Consider the following 18,704-nt stretch of genomic DNA (forward strand, 5'->3'; position numbering starts at 1 on the left):
AAAGTAGTAATTGATTAAAAATGTAATTACGATCATGTGCAGCTCAAAGTATCGCAGACTCTGTGCTCTCTGTTGACCAAATGTGGGACCAATTCCACCGTTTTCCACGCGGCACAAGACGATTGGGTGTCCGTAAGAACATGGTGAGGTTGCAATCCCCACAGAGCCGCCGACATGGTGGAAAAAACATAGGGCGAATGACGTAAGCGATGACCTGTGTGGGCCACCCACACGTGTTCCCCACCCACTCATCACCTGCCACGTATGGCTGCGGTCAACCTTCATTTAAGCACACAGCTCGCACGCGCCCCCCACCCCCCCAATTACCTCTAGTTCTAGATACACCTCCCCTCTACCACGTGCCAAATTAAGCCCTTTATCTTTTATCTTTTATTTATTTTATTTATGTTGTTTTTTGTGGAATTTCCGCTATAAAACACCAACTCGCCCGGGAGTTTTGTGTTTCAAGACGCAGTGGAATTTTAGCGAGAAGGAGGGGAACCAGAGGAACAAGAGAAGAAGAACTGAGGCTTAGCTAGCTTACAGTGAAGAAGAAGAAGAAGAATGAATGGTGAATTGGAGTTACCGCCTGGGTTCAGATTCCACCCAACGGACGAGGAGCTGGTGAATCACTATCTCTGTAGGAAATGTGCCGCTCAGTCCATTGCTGTTCCCATTATCAAAGAGATCGATCTCTACAAGTTTGATCCATGGCAACTTCCTGGTACTTAACTCCTTCTCTCTCACCTCCCGCTTTTTCTCTTCATTTCACCTTTCTCACTAAAGCTTCACAAAACAGAGCAGTTTCTAGTTAGGGATATTTTTTCTCAGATGGCTTCAGATTTCGCTCCGGATCTTTGTGATTCGGAATTAGCGAACCAGAGCAACTTTACGATGGAGAAATAGATTTCGAAGTATTTATATTATGATGTTTAATTTATTGATCTTAAATGATTAAAATGGGAAATCTGTTGATTGTATGAACAGAAATGGCACTTTACGGCGAGAAGGAATGGTACTTCTTTTCACCGAGGGACCGAAAATACCCGAACGGTTCGAGGCCGAACCGGGCGGCTGGGAGTGGGTATTGGAAAGCAACTGGAGCCGACAAGCCGATTGGTAAGCCGAAGCCACTGGGAATTAAAAAGGCACTCGTATTCTACGCGGGTAAGGCCCCCAGTGGCATCAAAACGAATTGGATCATGCATGAATATCGCCTCGCTAACGTCGACAGATCCGCCGGCAAGAAAAAGAACCTAAGGGTACCTACCTAATTGCCAACTCCTTTTCTCTTTTGGAAAATAATGATGTTTTCTCATATCAAATTAAACTGAGTGCTCCAATATAGTTTTGGAAATATATGAACTGAGATTATTTCGTTTTTTGATGTTACGACAGCTTGATGATTGGGTGTTATGCCGAATTTACAACAAGAAAGGCACGATTGAGAAATACAATGTGATGGATCAGAAAGCGGGCAATTTATCGGAATTCCATGACCATGAGACCAAACCGGAAATCAAACCGTACGACCACAGTAAGGTGCAGGCACCGGCGGCAACAACGGCGTTCATAGGTGACCAATTCTATATGGACACGTCAGACTCGGTGCCGAGGCTGCACACGGACTCGAGCTGCTCGGAGCACGTGGTTTCGCCGGACGTCACGTGCGAGAAGGAGGTACAGAGCGAGGCCAAGTGGAACGAGCTAGGGCTCGGAGAAGATGATGGGATTGATTTTGAATTGAATTACGTGATTAATAATATGAATAACCTCTCGGGAGAAGATCCCTTCGCCTCTTCCGTACAGTACCAATTGAACCAGCTCTCGCCATTGCAGGACATGTTCATGTTTCTGCAGAAGCCATTCTGAGCAGCACGAGAAGGATGGGTCCCACTTGATTCAATTCATTCGAGGAAAGAGAATTAGATTCGAACGATAGAAATATGCTGATTGTGTAAATATTATGTAAAAGCTCATCAGAACGGACTCTTATGATTTGATGAGTTTCATTAGTATTTTACACAGTTAACTGATGCTAAAGACCCATTTGGGTTTATTTCTTTGTTTATCGAAGAAAAGCACTATATTGTTAATATGTAAGGAGTCAGTAGGAAATTCTTGTTCCACGGGAACTGTGGCAGAATTTTTTTTCACGAGTTTGTAATTGTAATTGTAGTATATAACTTTATTCGTCAATGGAATGGAAAACGCTTAGCTGTAAATTTCTACTTTCCTAAGCAATGTGACTTTCACCCTTTGAGCATCATCGATGGGCAGGTTAAATCTACAGTGCCTGATGATGAAAAGATCCCAAATTGGGAAGATTAAGACAAATTGTTGAGCTGTCCACTTTTGACATTTCTGAAAACGAAAGATTCTTCTTTGAACCAAATCACATTATTGGCAAAATTAAGATGAAGGAATATCAAGAGGAGGAGATTTCATCATGTAAAATGCTCAAAACATTTTGAAAAACAGCACCTACTTGCAACAAATCCTCACAGCGAGTCAAACTAGTGTAACATGAGCATTAATTACACGGCAGTCACAAGGGAATATGCCATAATCATCATATCATGATCAGGATAGCCAGAGAGCTTTTCAATATTTATCTTACAATACAAATGTACAGAGAGCTATCTCCATAACCATATATGTATATAAATATTGCAGAAGATACAGTTATACTGGTATAGACAGCAGAATTCTGCTCTCGTTATGATCCCAGAGGTAACTACGAAGGGACAACGTAGCTATTACGATCATACGCTGAAATGTCTGGATTTTGGAGCACGGTCACAATTTGCTGTTGACCAACCAATCAACTGCTTCTCATTGTCGTATACCATCAATTTGTCCAGCATGGATATGTCTGCATAAACAAGGAGATCACTTTATAACGGAGTTATAACAAAAAGCTGCTAAGAAGAAAATATAGACAAGAACATACCTCCAATTAGGTTCACATCCCCCATGCCAACTTCAGAGCCGTTTAGAATGCCCAAGCACACATTTCCCAGGTTCTGGAAGAATAAATTGCCAGCATTAAAGAATAACCCACGTGATATATAGCAAGAATGTCTTAGAAAGATAGTGGTTAAGTCTGGACTCACTGATATTATCAAGTAAGCTTCAGGAGGGATTTCAAATACGGCTCTGGACCTTCTACCAGTGGTGAAACTCAGAGCCAGAGGCTTGAAATATTTCCTGACTTCATTTATGCTTCTGAAAGGTCTTCTACCATGCCAACAGATAGGCACAGTCTGGTCATCAGGCGCTTCATACAAGTGTTTTCCATGTAATTCCTTCTTTAACTGAAATTGAAGAAACAGTCATCTTTAAGTAGCCCAACATATTTGATTCTTCATGATGAACTCTGCATAAGTAGCCTCAAGCTTAAGCCTAATTAACTGGGGAGTGTAGAGAGAAATGCATAAAACTAACCCAAGAGATTAGAGCTTGGTAAGCATGGAAGTTGAAGTAAGTGTAAGAGCTTCCAGTGTCAAATATCGCGAGGAGATTTCCAACCCCAGTCGCCTTCCCTCCAAAAAGGAGTTCAGCTCCCCCAGCAGAGTAATGTTTACTGACACAAATTACAAACACGTACAGGAATGAGAATAAAGGATCAAGTATGATGAAAGTACATGAGGAAGATGTAAAATGTGGCTTGCCTACTTACGAATCTCCGGAAGACATAGGAGTCCAAGTCACTCGAGAAGATTCAGAAACATCTCCGAAGAACATATATCCTCCTCCGTATGAGCTTAAACAGTGTCCAACTACATTCCGTAGCAAACCCTGACTGCTAAGCTGAGATATCAAACTGGCTCTTCCTCTGCCAAGGCCAAGTACTCCATCAACGGCGTGGTAAGAATAAGCAGGAAAGACTTGATCATATCCGCATCTGAAAAAGAAAAGCCAGCAAAGGGGTGAATTAGAGATCACATGCATGAATTAGTTACTACACTGCTGGATTTTCATTACAGCAAGGATCAAATCAATCCTGAATATCTTCCTGTTGTATTCCATACAGAGAAACATGATAAAGTGGTAACGACAGCAAGGACTTACAAAGGCTTTATTGTACAACGAAGAGTAATCCATGCGGTAGACAAAGCAACATTAAATGTGTACGTACCAGCTCTTACAGTGGATACCCCAAAAGGTTTATACTTTTAACGATCATGTATTTTAGCTTGAATTATTTTCTCTTCTGTGAATAATTATTGTCCTGATTGATACTTAGATTGCAATAAACACGTAAGCTAGTCCCGAGAATTAAAAACTGAAACTTTCTACGGAGAAGTCTATCTCAAGATATTGCTAACAGAAGACAACTTGGAAATGAAAGAGATTGAGGTATAGTAAGCTTGCAGAGTAACTAACCCAAGTCCCATTCGAACTTTAAGTTGGTTTCCATTTGTAAAGTTGAGATGATAGACATCCTTGAGAAGAACTCCAAGGGTTGAATATTGATCTGCATACACAATTTCATAGTGACATTGATCTGGATAATCACAGTTGTAGCGGCTGCTCTGATGTAAGGATACGCAGAGGGGATCATCACAAGGCACTAAGTCATTGCTTGGCGAGTAAAGCGGATGGGGTGTCTGAAAAACAACCAACAAAGATGACTTGTTCAGTCTCATTCGCTGACATTAAAGAAAACAACTAATAAGAATCTTCTTGATATCGTTATTGATAAATACCTCAGAGCAATGGGTGCAAGGTGCATCACATTGAAGCCATGTGAGGTCACTACCCGTGTCAAGATCAAGAAAATAGGGTCTCGGTGGCTGGCCGATGTTGAGAGTAACGTTGTAAAACCTGCAAATGATGAGAATAACGGTGAGATAGTGATCGATAATTTCTTGATTCAATGATTCGCAACTTGCACGAGGGAGGGAAGAAACCCAAACTACAAGAAAAAAGAATAGATGCATGCCCTGTTTAGTACTTACATTTACGTCACTGCTTCTATTTGGTTACCATCCACCACATCAACATAATTCACAAGGATTTAAAACTAAGAGGATATAGAAGGAAAACAAAAAGCGGTAGGCTTTTGCCGTCTCATTGAGATTCTAGGCTTTTTTTTTTTAAATGGCCGAGGGGCCAAAGCATTATTTAGCAAATGGCACAAGCAAGAAGCAACCTGGCAGTTAACAACCCCTGATCATGATGAGACAGAATACAACAAGATAATAACAAGCATGAAAAGATTTTTTTTTTTTTTACATGTAATTCGAAGTATCAAATTATAAGCATCATATGTGTACGCCACAATATTATATTTTTGAACAATCAGAGTTTTATAGCCCAGAAGATGATGAAGGCAGAAACAAAGAGGAGAAGTACTTACCCAACAGGATAAACGTTGCCATGAACTTGAAAAACAATGGAGGACCCACCACGATTTAGGGCCGATGATGAAGACGACGACGTCGCTTCACCGGGGAAAGCGGAATTCCTTGCACTTCTGTATTTATTTTTATTCCCAAACCAAGCAGAAGAAGCTGACAAGTTCAACAGCAGCACAGTAAACACCAGCAATTCTACCTTCCCAATCTTCATCACTTCAATCCACTTCTTCTCTGTTTCAAAATATCAATATCTTGAGATTGCAAGGACTGCGGGAGGCAACACACGTGTTTGATAAAACGCATGAAAGAAAAAAGGGAGACAGGTTTGATTATAACATCCCAGTGAACGTGTTGTGGTTAATTTCTTGAGAGAGTTGACAAGAAAGGATTCATGGGTATTGCTTGTTGGAGTCAAATTTCTGCTAAAAGCTTTTCCCTTTCATTTGGGTTTGGGATTAAAGAAGCACAAAACCTCATCTTTAGAATTGGGATTTCTTCAAACATGGAATGTCATTTGTTCTTATACTTTGCCTCTCTCGCGCGAATCGTTCGTCATATATTTTTCATTATTTTATCTGAAGGAATTGTGCAGGCACCAATGTAGGTGGCCCACGTGGGGGGGTGTGGCTGGGGATAGTACTGCTACACTGCTAAGAAACACTACTAACTGGGAATTTCGGCGAAGCTTCTACAGATTTTTGCCTGACTTTTTGTGTTTTGTCATGCACTGATGATTTAAAGAATCTGATCAGACGAAGAAAAGTATCTTTTTCAATAGTTTATTTTACAGTTACATTTTATATGTAAATAATATTTTATTTTAGATATTTAATGTTATAACAATCTTTTAATTAAAATATTGCGATTTCATTTATTTATAAAAAAAAATGAAATGTTGCTGCCTCTCTGTTTTTACTTTGTTTTTTATGCTACATTTTACCACTGAGCTTCACAGTTTCTTTCCGTTAATTGTTGAAGGTTTTTTTTTTTTTTTTATGTATCATTTTACCCAAGTTTTAATAAAATTGTCTTTTATAAAAAAATATAACGTATATACTTTTGGAAATATTGGTTTAAAATTCTTTTTTCCAGATATCATTCTTCTAAATAAAATTTTGAAATAGAAACTTTTCACCAATTTTTCCTTCCTTTTTTTTTTTTTTGTGTTTACATGCACATATATTTGTTTGGTTCAGAGAACTACAACTTTCTTCGGCCTGAACAGCAATATACTAGCCTTTCGTAATTGTAGATGTTTTCGTTTTCCTTGCAATTGCTCTTTTTCGGGCCAGAATTGCAGTTTCAAAGTACCAATTAATTTGGAATGGAAGGGTAGATCGTAGATGAAGACAGCCATAAGTAGCAGCTTCCAAGATGTTTTAATAATATAAATATAGAATTCACAGAGTAATAGATTGTGCTATTTATTTTGATGGCAAAAAAAAAAGACTGCGTAATTTATTTTTCTTTTCTTTTTTTTTTTTGGGCCAAGAGATTATGTTATTTTTCAAATCACAGATTAAGTAGAATTACTTCATATTTATTATCTCTGAACTAAGAGGATCAAGACCCACCAAAGTTAACAGAAGCATGAATTGAGAGTGAGAAACTCGTGGCCTCAAAGAAGCTAATAATTACTCATAGAAAGTAAATTTGTAAGTAGCATTGTAACATAAACCTGGAGGAGTATGTTAATAAATATTAAAATGTATGATTCTGTAGTTAAAATATTATATATATATATATATATATATAAGGAAAAACTTATTCAAATAACCATAATTTTATATATTTTTTATAACATATTACAGTAACACAATTTTATGATTGTTATAAATATTTTATATTATGTTTCCAAATTTTTTAAATTTTATTTAAAATTTGACACTGATTTTTTTTATGCCCTCCGCCCAGTCTGTGAACCCCCTTATTTGTTTTCCACACCACCCCCCCGGGGCAGGGTATCAAATAACATGTTTTCTTTTGATCAGTAGTACTAGACTACTGTATTAATATATTCCTCTTATCTTAAATTTAAGACCTAATTAACTAATTTGAATAGATTAAAAATATTAAATATTTAATATGATATTCTTTTTTCTAAAACACCTTAACTATTTTTTTTAATTCCCTCTCTTCCTCTCCTACTTGATTATGTTGAAAAATATAAATATGATTAATTTGAAAAAAAAAAAAGTAAGTATATAAAATAAATCTTACATATAGGATTAATATCAACTCCCGGTCCTACAATAAGGACTGGAGGAGCATTTTCTTAATTATTCCAAAATAATTTTCAAACTTAAATCAAAGGGCAAAAGTGAAACCAGTGAAAGATGTTTGAGTTTTATTTATTTTAAACTGAGATATTATCAAATTACAACCGCTTTGCCTTTTCTTTTAGGCCCCACTGCTTGTCTTTATGTTCCCTTGCTTGTATATATTACCCTCAAGTAAATGCAAAGTTTTGGTTGTTTTCTCATATCCCATCATGCCTTTTTTAGCCTTTTTGTTTAGATAAAATGCCTTTGAACATCAATCTCTAGTAAAAATGTAAGTGTCACTGTCGCAGTTGCAGAATCATAATGACAGAGAACACAACGCATGAAGTATTAAGACAAGCCTTATTTATAAACCATGCCAGGGCTTGAACTCATCGATCATATAAATGTCATTTCTACAACTACAAGTGAGTGGGTGAATCATAATTTATTTAGACCACGCAATTAGAGAGAGAATTATTTGAAAAATGTTCCCACTGATAAGTGCCTTCAACAATCTTTCCTTCTGAGGCGTATATGGAGGATACCGTACAGTTGAATCTGCATCAAAACTTCTATACAATACTGACTTTTTATGGCTGAATCCATCAAAAGAGAATTTTCCATGGTATGATCCCATCCCACTCTCTTCCACTCCTCCAAATGGCAATCCTCGCGTTGCAACCTGCATCCACATTATCAATCTCACTCTACATAAATAACATCTGACTCTGTCACGTTTAAAACTGGGATATTTTCTTTAAGGGACTTGCATATCAGGTAATAAGGGCAAGTTTCTATATTTAGTAGGATTAAGAGCTCTTCAAAGGAGAAAAACAATTCATAAGAGGAGAATGGTTACATGTAAAATAGTGTCATTGATGAGCATTCCTCCGGAAGATATGTTCTGCACATAGTCCTTCTTCAGTTGCTCATCGTTTGTGAAGAGATATGCAGCAAGAGGTTTTGGCTTTGATCTAATTATATCAAAGCTATCCTCCCAGTTTTCAACCTGAAAAACAGAAGTGAAGAGATCAATCCACATAAATTCATGTGGGCAGGTCCTGAATACTATTTTCCTATAACTCACAGTGAGGATTGGCATTATGGGTCCAAATATTTCCTCTTGCATTACTGTAGAGTCATCTGGAACATCCAATAAAATGGTTGGAGCAATCTTTCTGCAACAGAAATGGAAAATAAATGTTATGGTTCTATAGTTCTAGTACAAAAGGGAAATAAATGGTTCTATACTCACAGTTTGCTCTCATCCTTCTGGCCTCCTAGGACAATTTTATCAGCTACTTGATCTTCTTCCAAAAGCTTTACCAGGCGCGCAAACTGCGATGGACTCACAATCCGTGACATGTCTTTTGATTCAATTGGATTTTTCCCAAAACATCGCTCCAATTCATCTTTTAGAGCATTTATCTGTTGATTACTGAGAATTGATCAAGAACGCTATATATGAATTGAAGAGGGGCATCATGCATCATTAAGAAATTCTTACCAGTGTTGGAGCAAATTCCTTTTTAGTGATAATGTAATCAACAGAAATACACGCTTGCCCTGCATTACATGCCCACTTACCAGCAATTATCCTTCTTGCAGCAACCTGAAATTTTCAATGATCAATATTGCTACTCTCAGAAACACAAGCACCTCCCCCAACAAAAAAAAAAAAACCCCCCATTTGTGTTTTGACATTTGTTGAACATTTATGCAGATGCACCAAATTTTATAGTATTTTGATTTCATGATTTAAATATAACATTACTTGTAAGTTTATATTGGAATCAACAACAGCTGGGCATTTTCCTCCGAGTTCCAGAATCACTGGTGTAAGGTGTTTTGCAGCAGCAGACATGACAATGCGACCGACCCTGGCACTACCTGTATTAGAACCATCAGAGCACAAAGAAAAAAAGTTATGAGATAAATGTCTTATCTTATATAAAACACATGTAAATACTGATAAATCTGTTTGGTATTCCCGGATTTGATAGGGATATTCCTATATATGACATGTTGAAGAGAAGAGTGAAGACAAAAAGCCACCTGTGTAAAGTATCTTGTCCCACTTCTGCTCCAATAATGCAGTTGTTTCAGGAACAGCTCCTTCCACAACTCTTATGGCAGAGTTATCAAGATAATCTTTGAGAAGATTTGCAAGAAGTGATGATGTAGCTGGAGAGATTTCTGATGGTTTCAGAACAACTGCATTTCCAGCTGAAACAGCCCCGATTACAGGATCCATTGATAGCACTGAAGATGGGATAACTCAATTTTAGAAGGATTTCAAAAATAAAATGGTGTAAAATCATGAATATGGCAGAGGTTTTTCTCAGATATGAGTATGCGTTTTAATGTGTGAGATGTGTAAGAAAAATAGTATCTTTGATGTTTTTACTACATACAGAAGGGAAAGTTCCAGGTTGAGATGACCAATACAACTCCTAATGGTTCTGAAACGATCTCTGCTGATGATGGGTATGTTGTAATTGAAGTGTTCACCTGAAAGGAACAGAACAAAGAAAGTGGTAACCTGAACTGATAAACATTAAGCCATTTTAACTTAGAACTTGTTTTCACTGTTATTTATGAGCCATGACAATTACCTTTTCAGGCTTCATCCAATGCTTTAGTTCTTGAATTGCCTCGCTACATGCAGATTTTGCCTGGGAAACCTGCATTAGATAGTGTGATGATATTAGGATATTCTATATTAGTGTAAATAGCATATTATCCTGTCATAATGAGCCAGGCCCATCCCTCCTCTGTGTGTGTATACCTCTTCTCTGATCATGAATATATTGCACATGCATAAAGGGTAAGGTGATGACAAGAAGAGTCATATATCTCTGAAGCATAGAAAGAAGCAAAAACACAAAAAAAATGTTGACCTCAGATATGAATGCTTCAAATGCAGGCTTAGCAAGGTCTTTTTGAAGCGCTTCAATAATGTCCTCCTCCTTTTCTTCTAGCATCTTGGCTATGCTCTCCAACTGCGAAATCCGCCATTCATAGCTCTTTGTCCTTCCAGAATTGAAGTTTTTTCTGAGCTCTTTAACCAGTAAATTAGCTGTCTCTCCATCAAATACTTGCTTCTCTTCCACTTCTGGGATTACTGATAGAGTCGCTGAACACCTTCACAAGATAAAACATCACAAGAGAACCAAACTTGAAGCTCCAGAGATATGAAAAACATATATATATATGTGTGTGTGTGTGTGTATAGAGAGAGAGAGGGGGGGTTTACGAGAATGGAGAGAAACGAACACAACGGTGGTTGAAGTAAATTTGCTTCTGAAAGCTCTTGCTGTTCAAACGTTGGGGAAAGAAGGCTCTGCTACCGACTGGGGCAGGACTGTTTCTCAGCACGCAAAAATTGCTGTGACCGTAAAATTTGCAGTTTCTGCAAACAAGTTCAAGCAACTCAACAACTGTGAAAATTAAAAAATTGAGCACTAAATTAAAAAAAAAAAAAAAGGAGAGAGAAGGAATAAAACATACCTTCCAGATAAGAACGACGGAAGAGAGAGGCTGTCCATGGTCGAATACAACAGAACTACGGTGGTGGTGGTGGCCTAGAAGACAAGTGAAGGGAAGATGTAAGTAATATGATTTCTGAGCCATGAAAATTTGAATGGCAATACCGAACACAGAGAGAACTCGCTTACCGTGGCCCCGTATTGAACATGAACAGCACAACCGGCGAGATAAACGTTTATGTTTTCATATAAAAATAGAGATTATCGAAGAGTCACCTCATGGTGAAGTGAAATGTCCTGGTCGGAACTGTGATTATTACGAGTTTCAAGCCGCGTGCTTCATAAGTTCAAAAACTGTTTCAAATTAGGATTTTCCTTCACACTTTTACATAAAACCAAATCATGGTTCACACCATACAAAATAAATATATAAGAAAAATTTTATTTGATTTACATAAAAACATTTTAAAAGTATTTTTTTGGATTTTTAAATAACAAGTATACTCTTATTAAGAGCCCCATATGCACAAGAAAAGGTACGCAGAGAGAGAGAGAGAGAGAGTTCTGATAAGTAGGAAGCTGAGTAAAGTACTGAATTTGTTACAGTTTTATTAATCCCCCAGATGAGCCAGAACTTTTTTTTTTAGAATATGTTATTTGCTAATATCATTTTTATCTTAAAATAAAAAAGCAATACGGAACCGAAAGGTGGCATGAGGAGATGGGAAAGTGAAGAGGGAACATGTGGAGGGATTTGAGAAGCAGAGAAGTCAATTATTTGAGTACCATTTCCGGGCAAGACAAAAGCTACGAGTACGAGCCTGGAAAAGCAGTAAGCGGGCAAGTGGCCCCATATCTGAACGTGGACACGAGAATATCACCACCATCTTTCTCCCCATGCGTCTCCCCTCAACGACGAAACTTCGACATCAAATCCATCGTGGGTGGGGCTTTGTGGCCACTGTCCAAGAGTTCTGTGGTGTGAATGAAAATGAACAGTCATAATACATCTGGTTCTTTCTTTTTCAACGAGGATTCCATTTGTTCTCTTAGTTTTAAAAAGGTTCACTGCATCTGAGAATATTTTTTTCATTACATCCAGTAATTTAAAATATTTTATGATGTAATATGAAATATTTTTTCAGATATATTCAGTACCAGAAAATATTTTTTAATGCATCTAATATTGTAAAGCATTTTTTAATATGCATCTATCAGTCAAAAATATTTTTTGGTGCATCTGGCATTAAGACAAAAAATATTTTAAAGTGCTAAACGCACCTAAAAAACACTTCGGTATAGTAGATGTATCACAAAATATTTCAGGGTTTTAAATGTACTTGAGAAAATATTTTGAGATGGTGGATGCACTTTAACCCATTTTAAAAAGTATATTTTTAATTCTTTAACCTTAAAATTATTATTCTTAAATGATACTTTTTGTAACAATCATAGTTATTTTGAAAAATAAACTTAATACCTTAGTATTTGAGAATATTTTATCAACACTCAAGATCTTAATATAATCATATTTGGCAATAATTTTAAAATTAAAAGATTAAAAGTATATTTTTAAAAGTTAAAAAAACTAAATTAAAACCTTGTGAAAAATTAGAGGACTAACATTATATTTTACCCTATTTTTGGGTCTATGTATACATATAAGAGCTAGTTAATTAATTTAAATATATTAAAAAAATAGTTAAGTTAATTATTTGTAATAAATAAGTTTTATCTTTACTAAAATATTATTACTAATTATGTGTAATAGGTAAAACTATTATTTGATAGAACCTTTAACATGTGCAACCATTATAAGAACTATTTTAAAAAAATGAACAAACATGGGAGATAAAATAGATTATAATCTTATATTTAGGATTAAATTAAGTGTCAAATTAGTTTTTATATTAAAAATAAGAAGAAGTATCATTTTTTTTTGCCAGATTAGATCCTCTTAGAATTTCTTTTCCACTTTTAAATTAAAAAATGGTTCAAATATAATATTTCTTTAAAAATATTATTATTAAAATAGAAGCAAATAAATTTAAACTTGTTGAGAGTTAATCTGAACAATCCTCACATGTAGTATAAAAAATTTTAATAATGATTTTGTAAAATATCACATATCAACCATCCCTTTTTTTGCTACATATGTGTATTAATTCTATTTAAGACATAGTAAATATGAGTATTTTTTTATTTTATTTCATCTAAAAATGGAGAAAAAATTTTGAGAAGAAAAGAAAGAAAAGGACTAAGAGGGTGGTGATTTGGTTTGTAAGGGGTGTTTGATAACTATTAAAAGTGTTTTTTTCGTAAAACGAGACAAACTCTTACATATATTTATTTCGCATATCATAAAAATACTTTTAAAATTATAGTTTGGTTTCCACTTAAATACCTCTTATTCCTTGTTGGATTAATAGATGGCATGGCCCGTTAAAGTCCCAAAGGTTTAATCACAGATACTATATTAAAGTTACAATAAATTTAGTGATCCACAAATGATAAATTTAATAGAATTTAGGGAAAATGGCGTAAAAAGAAATTAAAAAATTACAACATTCCAATTTAGACACTTCAAATTTTTAAAAGAGAAAGTCATGCCTAATCTGGTATTTTACAAATGTAATTAAATGACAAAAATGCATTTGTATCAAAAAGTTCATTAACAAATTGTGAATTGGTAGTGACAAGTATTGAACAAAAAATGTATCAGCAATGACAAGTTACTTATTAATAAGTTATGAATTTACAATAACAAGTGTTGAACAACTAATGACAAGAAATGTACTAGCGATAACAAGTTTGATATATATTTTTTTTAAAAAAATCTGATATAAGGACGTTTTAGTCATTTAACTATATTTGTAAAATTATCAGATTAGGTTCCATTTTCTCCTGTGAAATTTTGATATCTTGGGCATTTGAATTGAAATATTATAATTTCAACTTTTTATGTCATTTTTCCTAAAATTTATTTATTTTTTATGGAACTAAAAAAATAACAAATTTGCTATAGCTAAATTAAGAGGATCAATACTTCTGAAAATTGAATGAAATTTCATGTAACCACTATTACTGCAATCTCTCAATAGCTAGACGCGGTAAAACGGGTTGACCTACAAGTTATGAGTTAGCTCATAGTGGGCTCGTCCCATTAAGGAGTGAGTTGGCGGGTTGACAGGTCAACTTTTATCTATTTTTAAAGTTTTTTTTTGCATATATATTTAAATTTTTGTAAATTAAATTATAAATTTTTATAGACCAAATTCTTCTTATTTTTATATTTTTATATAATTATATAATTAAATTATACTTAAAAATTAACATATAATTTATTATTAATATTTATTTTATTAGTATAAAAATTGTAAAACAATAAAAAAATAAGAAATCAAATTTAGAATCAAAGTCTCTAACAAAATATAAAATTATATATAAATTACGTAAAATTGATAAAAAATTTTCTTATTAAAATAAAAATATAAATTGTAAAAAAAATTTAAAAAAAAGGCTAGCAAGCTAGTCGTGGTGGGTTATAGGTTGACGGATGCGTGCTAAAAAAACATATCAAAATGATCTTTATTTTCTTCAATCTAACTCGCCGTCTTATAAGGAGTTAGCAGGTTGATTTCAAGAGTTTAACCCATATTATCGACCATATCCAAAACATATGAAAAGTGGGATTCGGATCTTTTCCCATCTCAACAGAAAGGGAAGATGTTGATGGCTGGGGACTTGTGAATTCCATTTGTTTTTCTAAATATTAAAAAGAAAAAAGAATAAGGTGATTGTTTTAATTTTTTTAGGCACAGATTTGAATATTAACAAATATTAAAAATATTTTTAAAAAATTGTATGAAACGGAGAAACTCCCTCTAACTGCCAAAAGCGATCTCAGGTGGGGTGCCGAAGAATTGGGGTTGAATTCTTGTGGTTATGGGCGTTGAGAAGGACTTCTAGGAACACGACACAGGATAAGGAGGAGATGATTTCTATTTTGAGCTTGGATTTAATTTTAAATATAATATATTAATTTATTTTATTTTTTTACTTCTTATTTTTTTTCAAATTAATTTATCCGTATTTGAAATCTAACGTCATATAAAAATATTGTAGGGAACTCATACATCTGCCAGGTAAATTAATGCCCCCGAGACCCTAATGGTTATGTTACTCTTATTATTAAGAAAAATTTGGTTAAAAATTTTTGTTTGAAAACTTAATTAGTGAAAGAGATCTAAATTTAAGCGAGTGTAACTATGATCCATAAATGCAACTTTTCTTACATTATATGCAATATATCATCAATAATATACAACAACCATCAATATGGAAGTTCTTTGCACACATTGTAAGATATATTATACATAACAGAAGAAAAGTTGTACACAATCAAATTTATATTTTTTTTAGCTAATTAAGTTTCCAAACAAAATTTTTTTACCAAATTTTCCTGTTATTAATCCGTTTCCTCCGCAACTTAGTTTGAATATGTTGATCCCTCTAACTTTATGCCTGTCTGGCCCTTGCTGGTCCCAAGCCGCATCTTGCTAGAATCCAATTTCCATAATGTTTGCTTTTTTCCCGGGAAATAAGAGAAAACCATGTTGAAGGTATTCATATTTGGGAAAATGACAGATAAAGAAGCTTCAAAATGTGAAATGCCAATTTGGGAAGTTAAGGAAATGTAATTACCCATAGGGAAGTCCTTCCCAAATTGAAAATTTAAAATTTAGTGAAATGACAAAAATGCCCTTTGTTCTTTTTTTTTTTTTTAAAAAGAAACCCAGCCCCTCACCGGTGGCCTGCGACGGTGACCACCGCCGGCGACTGGCCTCTGATGACCGCCGACCGCCTCTGGCCACCGGTGTGGTGGCTGCCGGTAAAGGATTTTTGTGACAAGATTTTTTTTTTTGAATGGGATAATATTGGTTCAAAGTGACGCGGGTGGGATTTGATCCCACAACCCCTTGGCCACTTGGACCAACAAAAGGGAAGATGACCATTGGGCTATCAAAGATTTCTTAACCTTATAATACAAGCAAAAATATAAGTTAACTCTTTTACTGTGACTCCAGCTCGTGACAACAATTTATCTGAGGATGACAAGTCTTAATTGAGAAATAACAAGTCTAAATTTGATATTAACAAGACAACTTTTCCTTATACATAACAAGAAATACCGAATAAATTGTTGTTATTTTTCAACAAAGACGTGTTATTTTTAAATAAATTATGATCATTTTTAATTAATGCACATGCTGCTATTTGTTATGTATAAGGAAAAGTTGCTTTGTTAATATCAAATTTAGACTTGTTATTTCTCAATTAAGACTTGTCATCCTCAGATAAATTGTTGTCACGAGCTGGAGTCACAGTAAAAGAGTTAACTTATATTTTTGTTTGCATTATAAGGTTAAGAAATTTTTGATGGCCTAATGGCCATCTTTTTGTTGGTCCAAGTGGCCAAGGGGTTGTGGGATCAAATCCCACCCTCGCCACTTTGAACCAATATTATCCTATTCCAAAAAAAAAAAATCTTGTCACAAAAATCCTTCACCGGCAGTCACCACACCGGTGGCCGGCGCTGGTGGCCAGAGGCGGTCGGCGGCGGTGGTCGCCGGTCGTCGGCCACCAGTGAGGGGCTGGGTTTTTTAAAAAAAAAAAAAAAGAACAAAGGGCATTTTTGTCATTTCACTGAATTTCAAAATTCCAATTTGGGAAGGACTTCCCTATGGGTAATTACATTTTTTTAGCTTCCCAAATTGACATTTCACATTTTAGAGCTTCTTTATCTGTCATTTTCCCTTCATATTTTTTATTTTTATTTTTAATCTGATACCTATGCTTTTTTTCCCTCTTCTTTAAATCACTTAAATTTATTTTTTTAGCAACATTAGCTCTTGTAACTTTGTTCTATTATGTATTTTCAAAATGGTTTTCCCAAAATAAAAAAGAGTTAGAGACTAGTGAGTTCAGTCTAACAAAAAAAACTAGTTCTTCACAATATGGCGAGTCAAGTTTTGAATTTTCATTGGATGCTCATGTTTAGCTGCTGGATTGCTTCTAGTAGAAGTATATCTAGGTTTAGCAGTAACAACAATAACAAGTCTTATCTCATTAGATATGATCAGTTACATAGATCATACAATGCTGTTGTATTCTATTAACAATTAAGTTTTTAGATACGTGGTTGTCCAGCCAATGGGAGAAAAAAGAGAGCCTGAAGCTGATAAACAGTTAAACAACAAAGTTTATAAGGCTAGGAGACAAATCCGAGCCGACAGTCCGAACAAGACAATCCAATTTTCATTAATATCAAAGCCACCCTGCAATGTGTTTCACCAAGAAGAGAGAAATGCAGCAGCCAGCAAGAAAAGGACAATAAATTAAGTTGGAATCAAATGGAAACAGTCGGAAAAGGAAGCCTATTTACCTCTTTGTCTCTAACAATGGCGACAAGTCGATGATGAACAGAATGAGATGGGTTGAAGATGACGATGGAGAGAAGAGGGTGGAAATGGAAAAGTACGGTAAGCCGTTGGAAATAATAATGGAGGATTTTGAATTTGGAAGAGTAGCTATGAACAAGCTTATATATAGGATGAGTTTGAAAATCATGACAGAGGTAAGAGAAGAAACTAACGTTTGGACTCTGGAGAGCTGTGGAAAATGTGAAGAAAAAGGAAAAGGTTTCTTTGGATCCTGGATCGTGATTTACATTTATTTATCTGCATTAAAACATTAGTTAAGGTTTTTTCTTGTCCAAAAAATATTAGTTAAATTTAATTAAAAGCAATAAACAAAAGCTATTAACAACTAATGAAATATAGTTAATATTTATGCAAAAGTTGTGAATAACTTACAAAATTGACTTTATTATTTGTTAAAACATTGAAATGCATTCGACACCAACACAACAATTGTGAATGATTGGCAACTCTCAGCTTCTTTTTTTTTTTTTTTGGTCTTTTGATATTTTCAAGTTCCTTCCCAATAAATTATGTGTTTATATTTGTAGGTTTTGAAATTAACTTAATCATATAGTCACATGAAAATATAAAAATAATTAAAATTTAGTTAATAAAAGTTTGTAGTTCAATTTCCAAATTTAAAAACATCTGTTTTAAAAGTGCAAAAAATAATTGAAGAGAATGTGGCTTAGCAGGCCAAGTGGTCAACCCAGTCTTGCGGGGCTCGGGTTTGACTGAATCCTATCCACAAGAGGAGCCCGACCTGCAGGTTGCGGGCCGCATTTCCAGCTTCTTACGTGTGCGTCGCGTGCTTGCCACACGACTAAGGCGCGTCTAGTCGTGGATCTCGCGCCTGATGGCAAAGCTATAAGTTGCTCGTTGCTCTCCCGAATTCGAGACGAAAGTTGTAGTTTTTGGGAGATCTCTGAGTCGCCGATAACCAGCGACAAGCCCAAAGTGATTTTCCACACCCGAAAATTCCGAAACCGACTTCAAGTTCAACATTTCAACACCAAAATAATGGAAATAACCAAATCTCTTGGTCTTCATTCTAGATTTCCTCTATTCCCCGGATTTATACCTTTCCTGTTTCAGCCTGATTTG

At 35.1% G+C, this 18,704-nt stretch overlaps 3 protein-coding genes across 5 annotated transcripts; 1 reads left to right on the forward strand and 2 right to left on the reverse strand.

Annotated features, from left to right (window-relative positions):
• Nucleotides 1-508: 508 nt before the first annotated feature.
• LOC114742504 (NAC domain-containing protein 2-like) lies at nt 509-1,985 on the forward strand. Its single transcript, XM_028930748.1, has 3 exons — nt 509-724; nt 988-1,262; nt 1,399-1,985. Exons 1-3 carry the CDS (start codon nt 565-567, stop codon nt 1,870-1,872), a joined length of 909 nt encoding a protein of 302 aa, XP_028786581.1. The 5' UTR covers nt 509-564; the 3' UTR covers nt 1,873-1,985.
• Nucleotides 1,986-2,400: 415 nt separating this feature from the next.
• On the reverse strand, nt 2,401-5,894 carry LOC114742517 (aspartic proteinase Asp1-like). The gene is made up of 8 exons (XM_028930759.1): nt 5,366-5,894; nt 4,713-4,830; nt 4,390-4,613; nt 3,683-3,907; nt 3,448-3,586; nt 3,117-3,317; nt 2,954-3,026; nt 2,401-2,875 (listed from the first exon to the last, which is right to left on the reverse strand). The coding sequence occupies exons 1-8, from the start codon at nt 5,575-5,577 to the stop codon at nt 2,766-2,768; spliced, it is 1,302 nt and encodes a 433-aa protein (XP_028786592.1). The 5' UTR covers nt 5,578-5,894; the 3' UTR covers nt 2,401-2,765.
• Nucleotides 5,895-7,949: 2,055 nt separating this feature from the next.
• LOC114742505 (aldehyde dehydrogenase family 3 member H1-like) lies at nt 7,950-11,429 on the reverse strand. Of its 3 annotated transcripts, none has more exons than XM_028930749.1 (12): nt 11,395-11,429; nt 11,141-11,214; nt 10,887-11,042; nt 10,531-10,774; nt 10,246-10,314; nt 10,045-10,141; nt 9,686-9,892; nt 9,405-9,520; nt 9,138-9,242; nt 8,886-9,058; nt 8,490-8,808; nt 7,950-8,312 (listed from the first exon to the last, which is right to left on the reverse strand). In XM_028930749.1, the coding sequence occupies exons 2-12, from the start codon at nt 11,176-11,178 to the stop codon at nt 8,076-8,078; spliced, it is 1,761 nt and encodes a 586-aa protein (XP_028786582.1). In that variant the 5' UTR covers nt 11,179-11,214; nt 11,395-11,429; the 3' UTR covers nt 7,950-8,075. The 3 variants fall into 3 exon arrangements, with proteins under 3 accessions (XP_028786582.1, XP_028786583.1, XP_028786584.1); XM_028930750.1 differs by lacking the exon at nt 11,395-11,429 and adding an exon at nt 11,284-11,366; XM_028930751.1 differs by lacking the exon at nt 11,395-11,429 and having other exon boundaries at nt 8,490-8,639; nt 8,718-8,808; nt 11,141-11,232.
• Nucleotides 11,430-18,704: the final 7,275 nt, after the last annotated feature.

This window comes from Neltuma alba, unplaced genomic scaffold (assembly GCF_004799145.2).
Source record: "Neltuma alba isolate B1F8T4 unplaced genomic scaffold, ASM479914v2 tig00003792_pilon, whole genome shotgun sequence".
Classification (NCBI taxonomy): domain Eukaryota; kingdom Viridiplantae; phylum Streptophyta; class Magnoliopsida; order Fabales; family Fabaceae; genus Neltuma; species Neltuma alba.

Excerpts from the sequence above, each read along its gene's own strand:
- LOC114742504 (XM_028930748.1), top strand. The coding sequence starts at position 565 with ATGAATGGTGAATTGGAGTTACCGCCTGGGTTCAGATTCCACCCAACG. Across the intron at positions 725-987 it reads TGATCCATGGCAACTTCCTG|AAATGGCACTTTACGGCGAG; the intron begins GTACTTAACTCC and ends TTGTATGAACAG. Across the intron at positions 1,263-1,398 it reads GCAAGAAAAAGAACCTAAGG|CTTGATGATTGGGTGTTATG; the intron begins GTACCTACCTAA and ends ATGTTACGACAG.
- LOC114742517 (XM_028930759.1), bottom strand. The coding sequence starts at position 5,577 with ATGAAGATTGGGAAGGTAGAATTGCTGGTGTTTACTGTGCTGCTGTTG. Across the intron at positions 4,831-5,365 it reads GGCAACGTTTATCCTGTTGG|GTTTTACAACGTTACTCTCA; the intron begins GTAAGTACTTCT and ends CATCATTTGCAG. Across the intron at positions 4,614-4,712 it reads CTTGCACCCATTGCTCTGAG|ACACCCCATCCGCTTTACTC; the intron begins GTATTTATCAAT and ends GTTGTTTTTCAG.
- LOC114742505 (XM_028930749.1), bottom strand. The coding sequence starts at position 11,178 with ATGGACAGCCTCTCTCTTCCGTCGTTCTTATCTGGAAG. Across the intron at positions 11,043-11,140 it reads CCGTCGTTCTTATCTGGAAG|AAACTGCAAATTTTACGGTC; the intron begins GTATGTTTTATT and ends ACTTGTTTGCAG. Across the intron at positions 9,521-9,685 it reads GGACAAGATACTTTACACAG|GTAGTGCCAGGGTCGGTCGC; the intron begins GTGGCTTTTTGT and ends GTTCTAATACAG.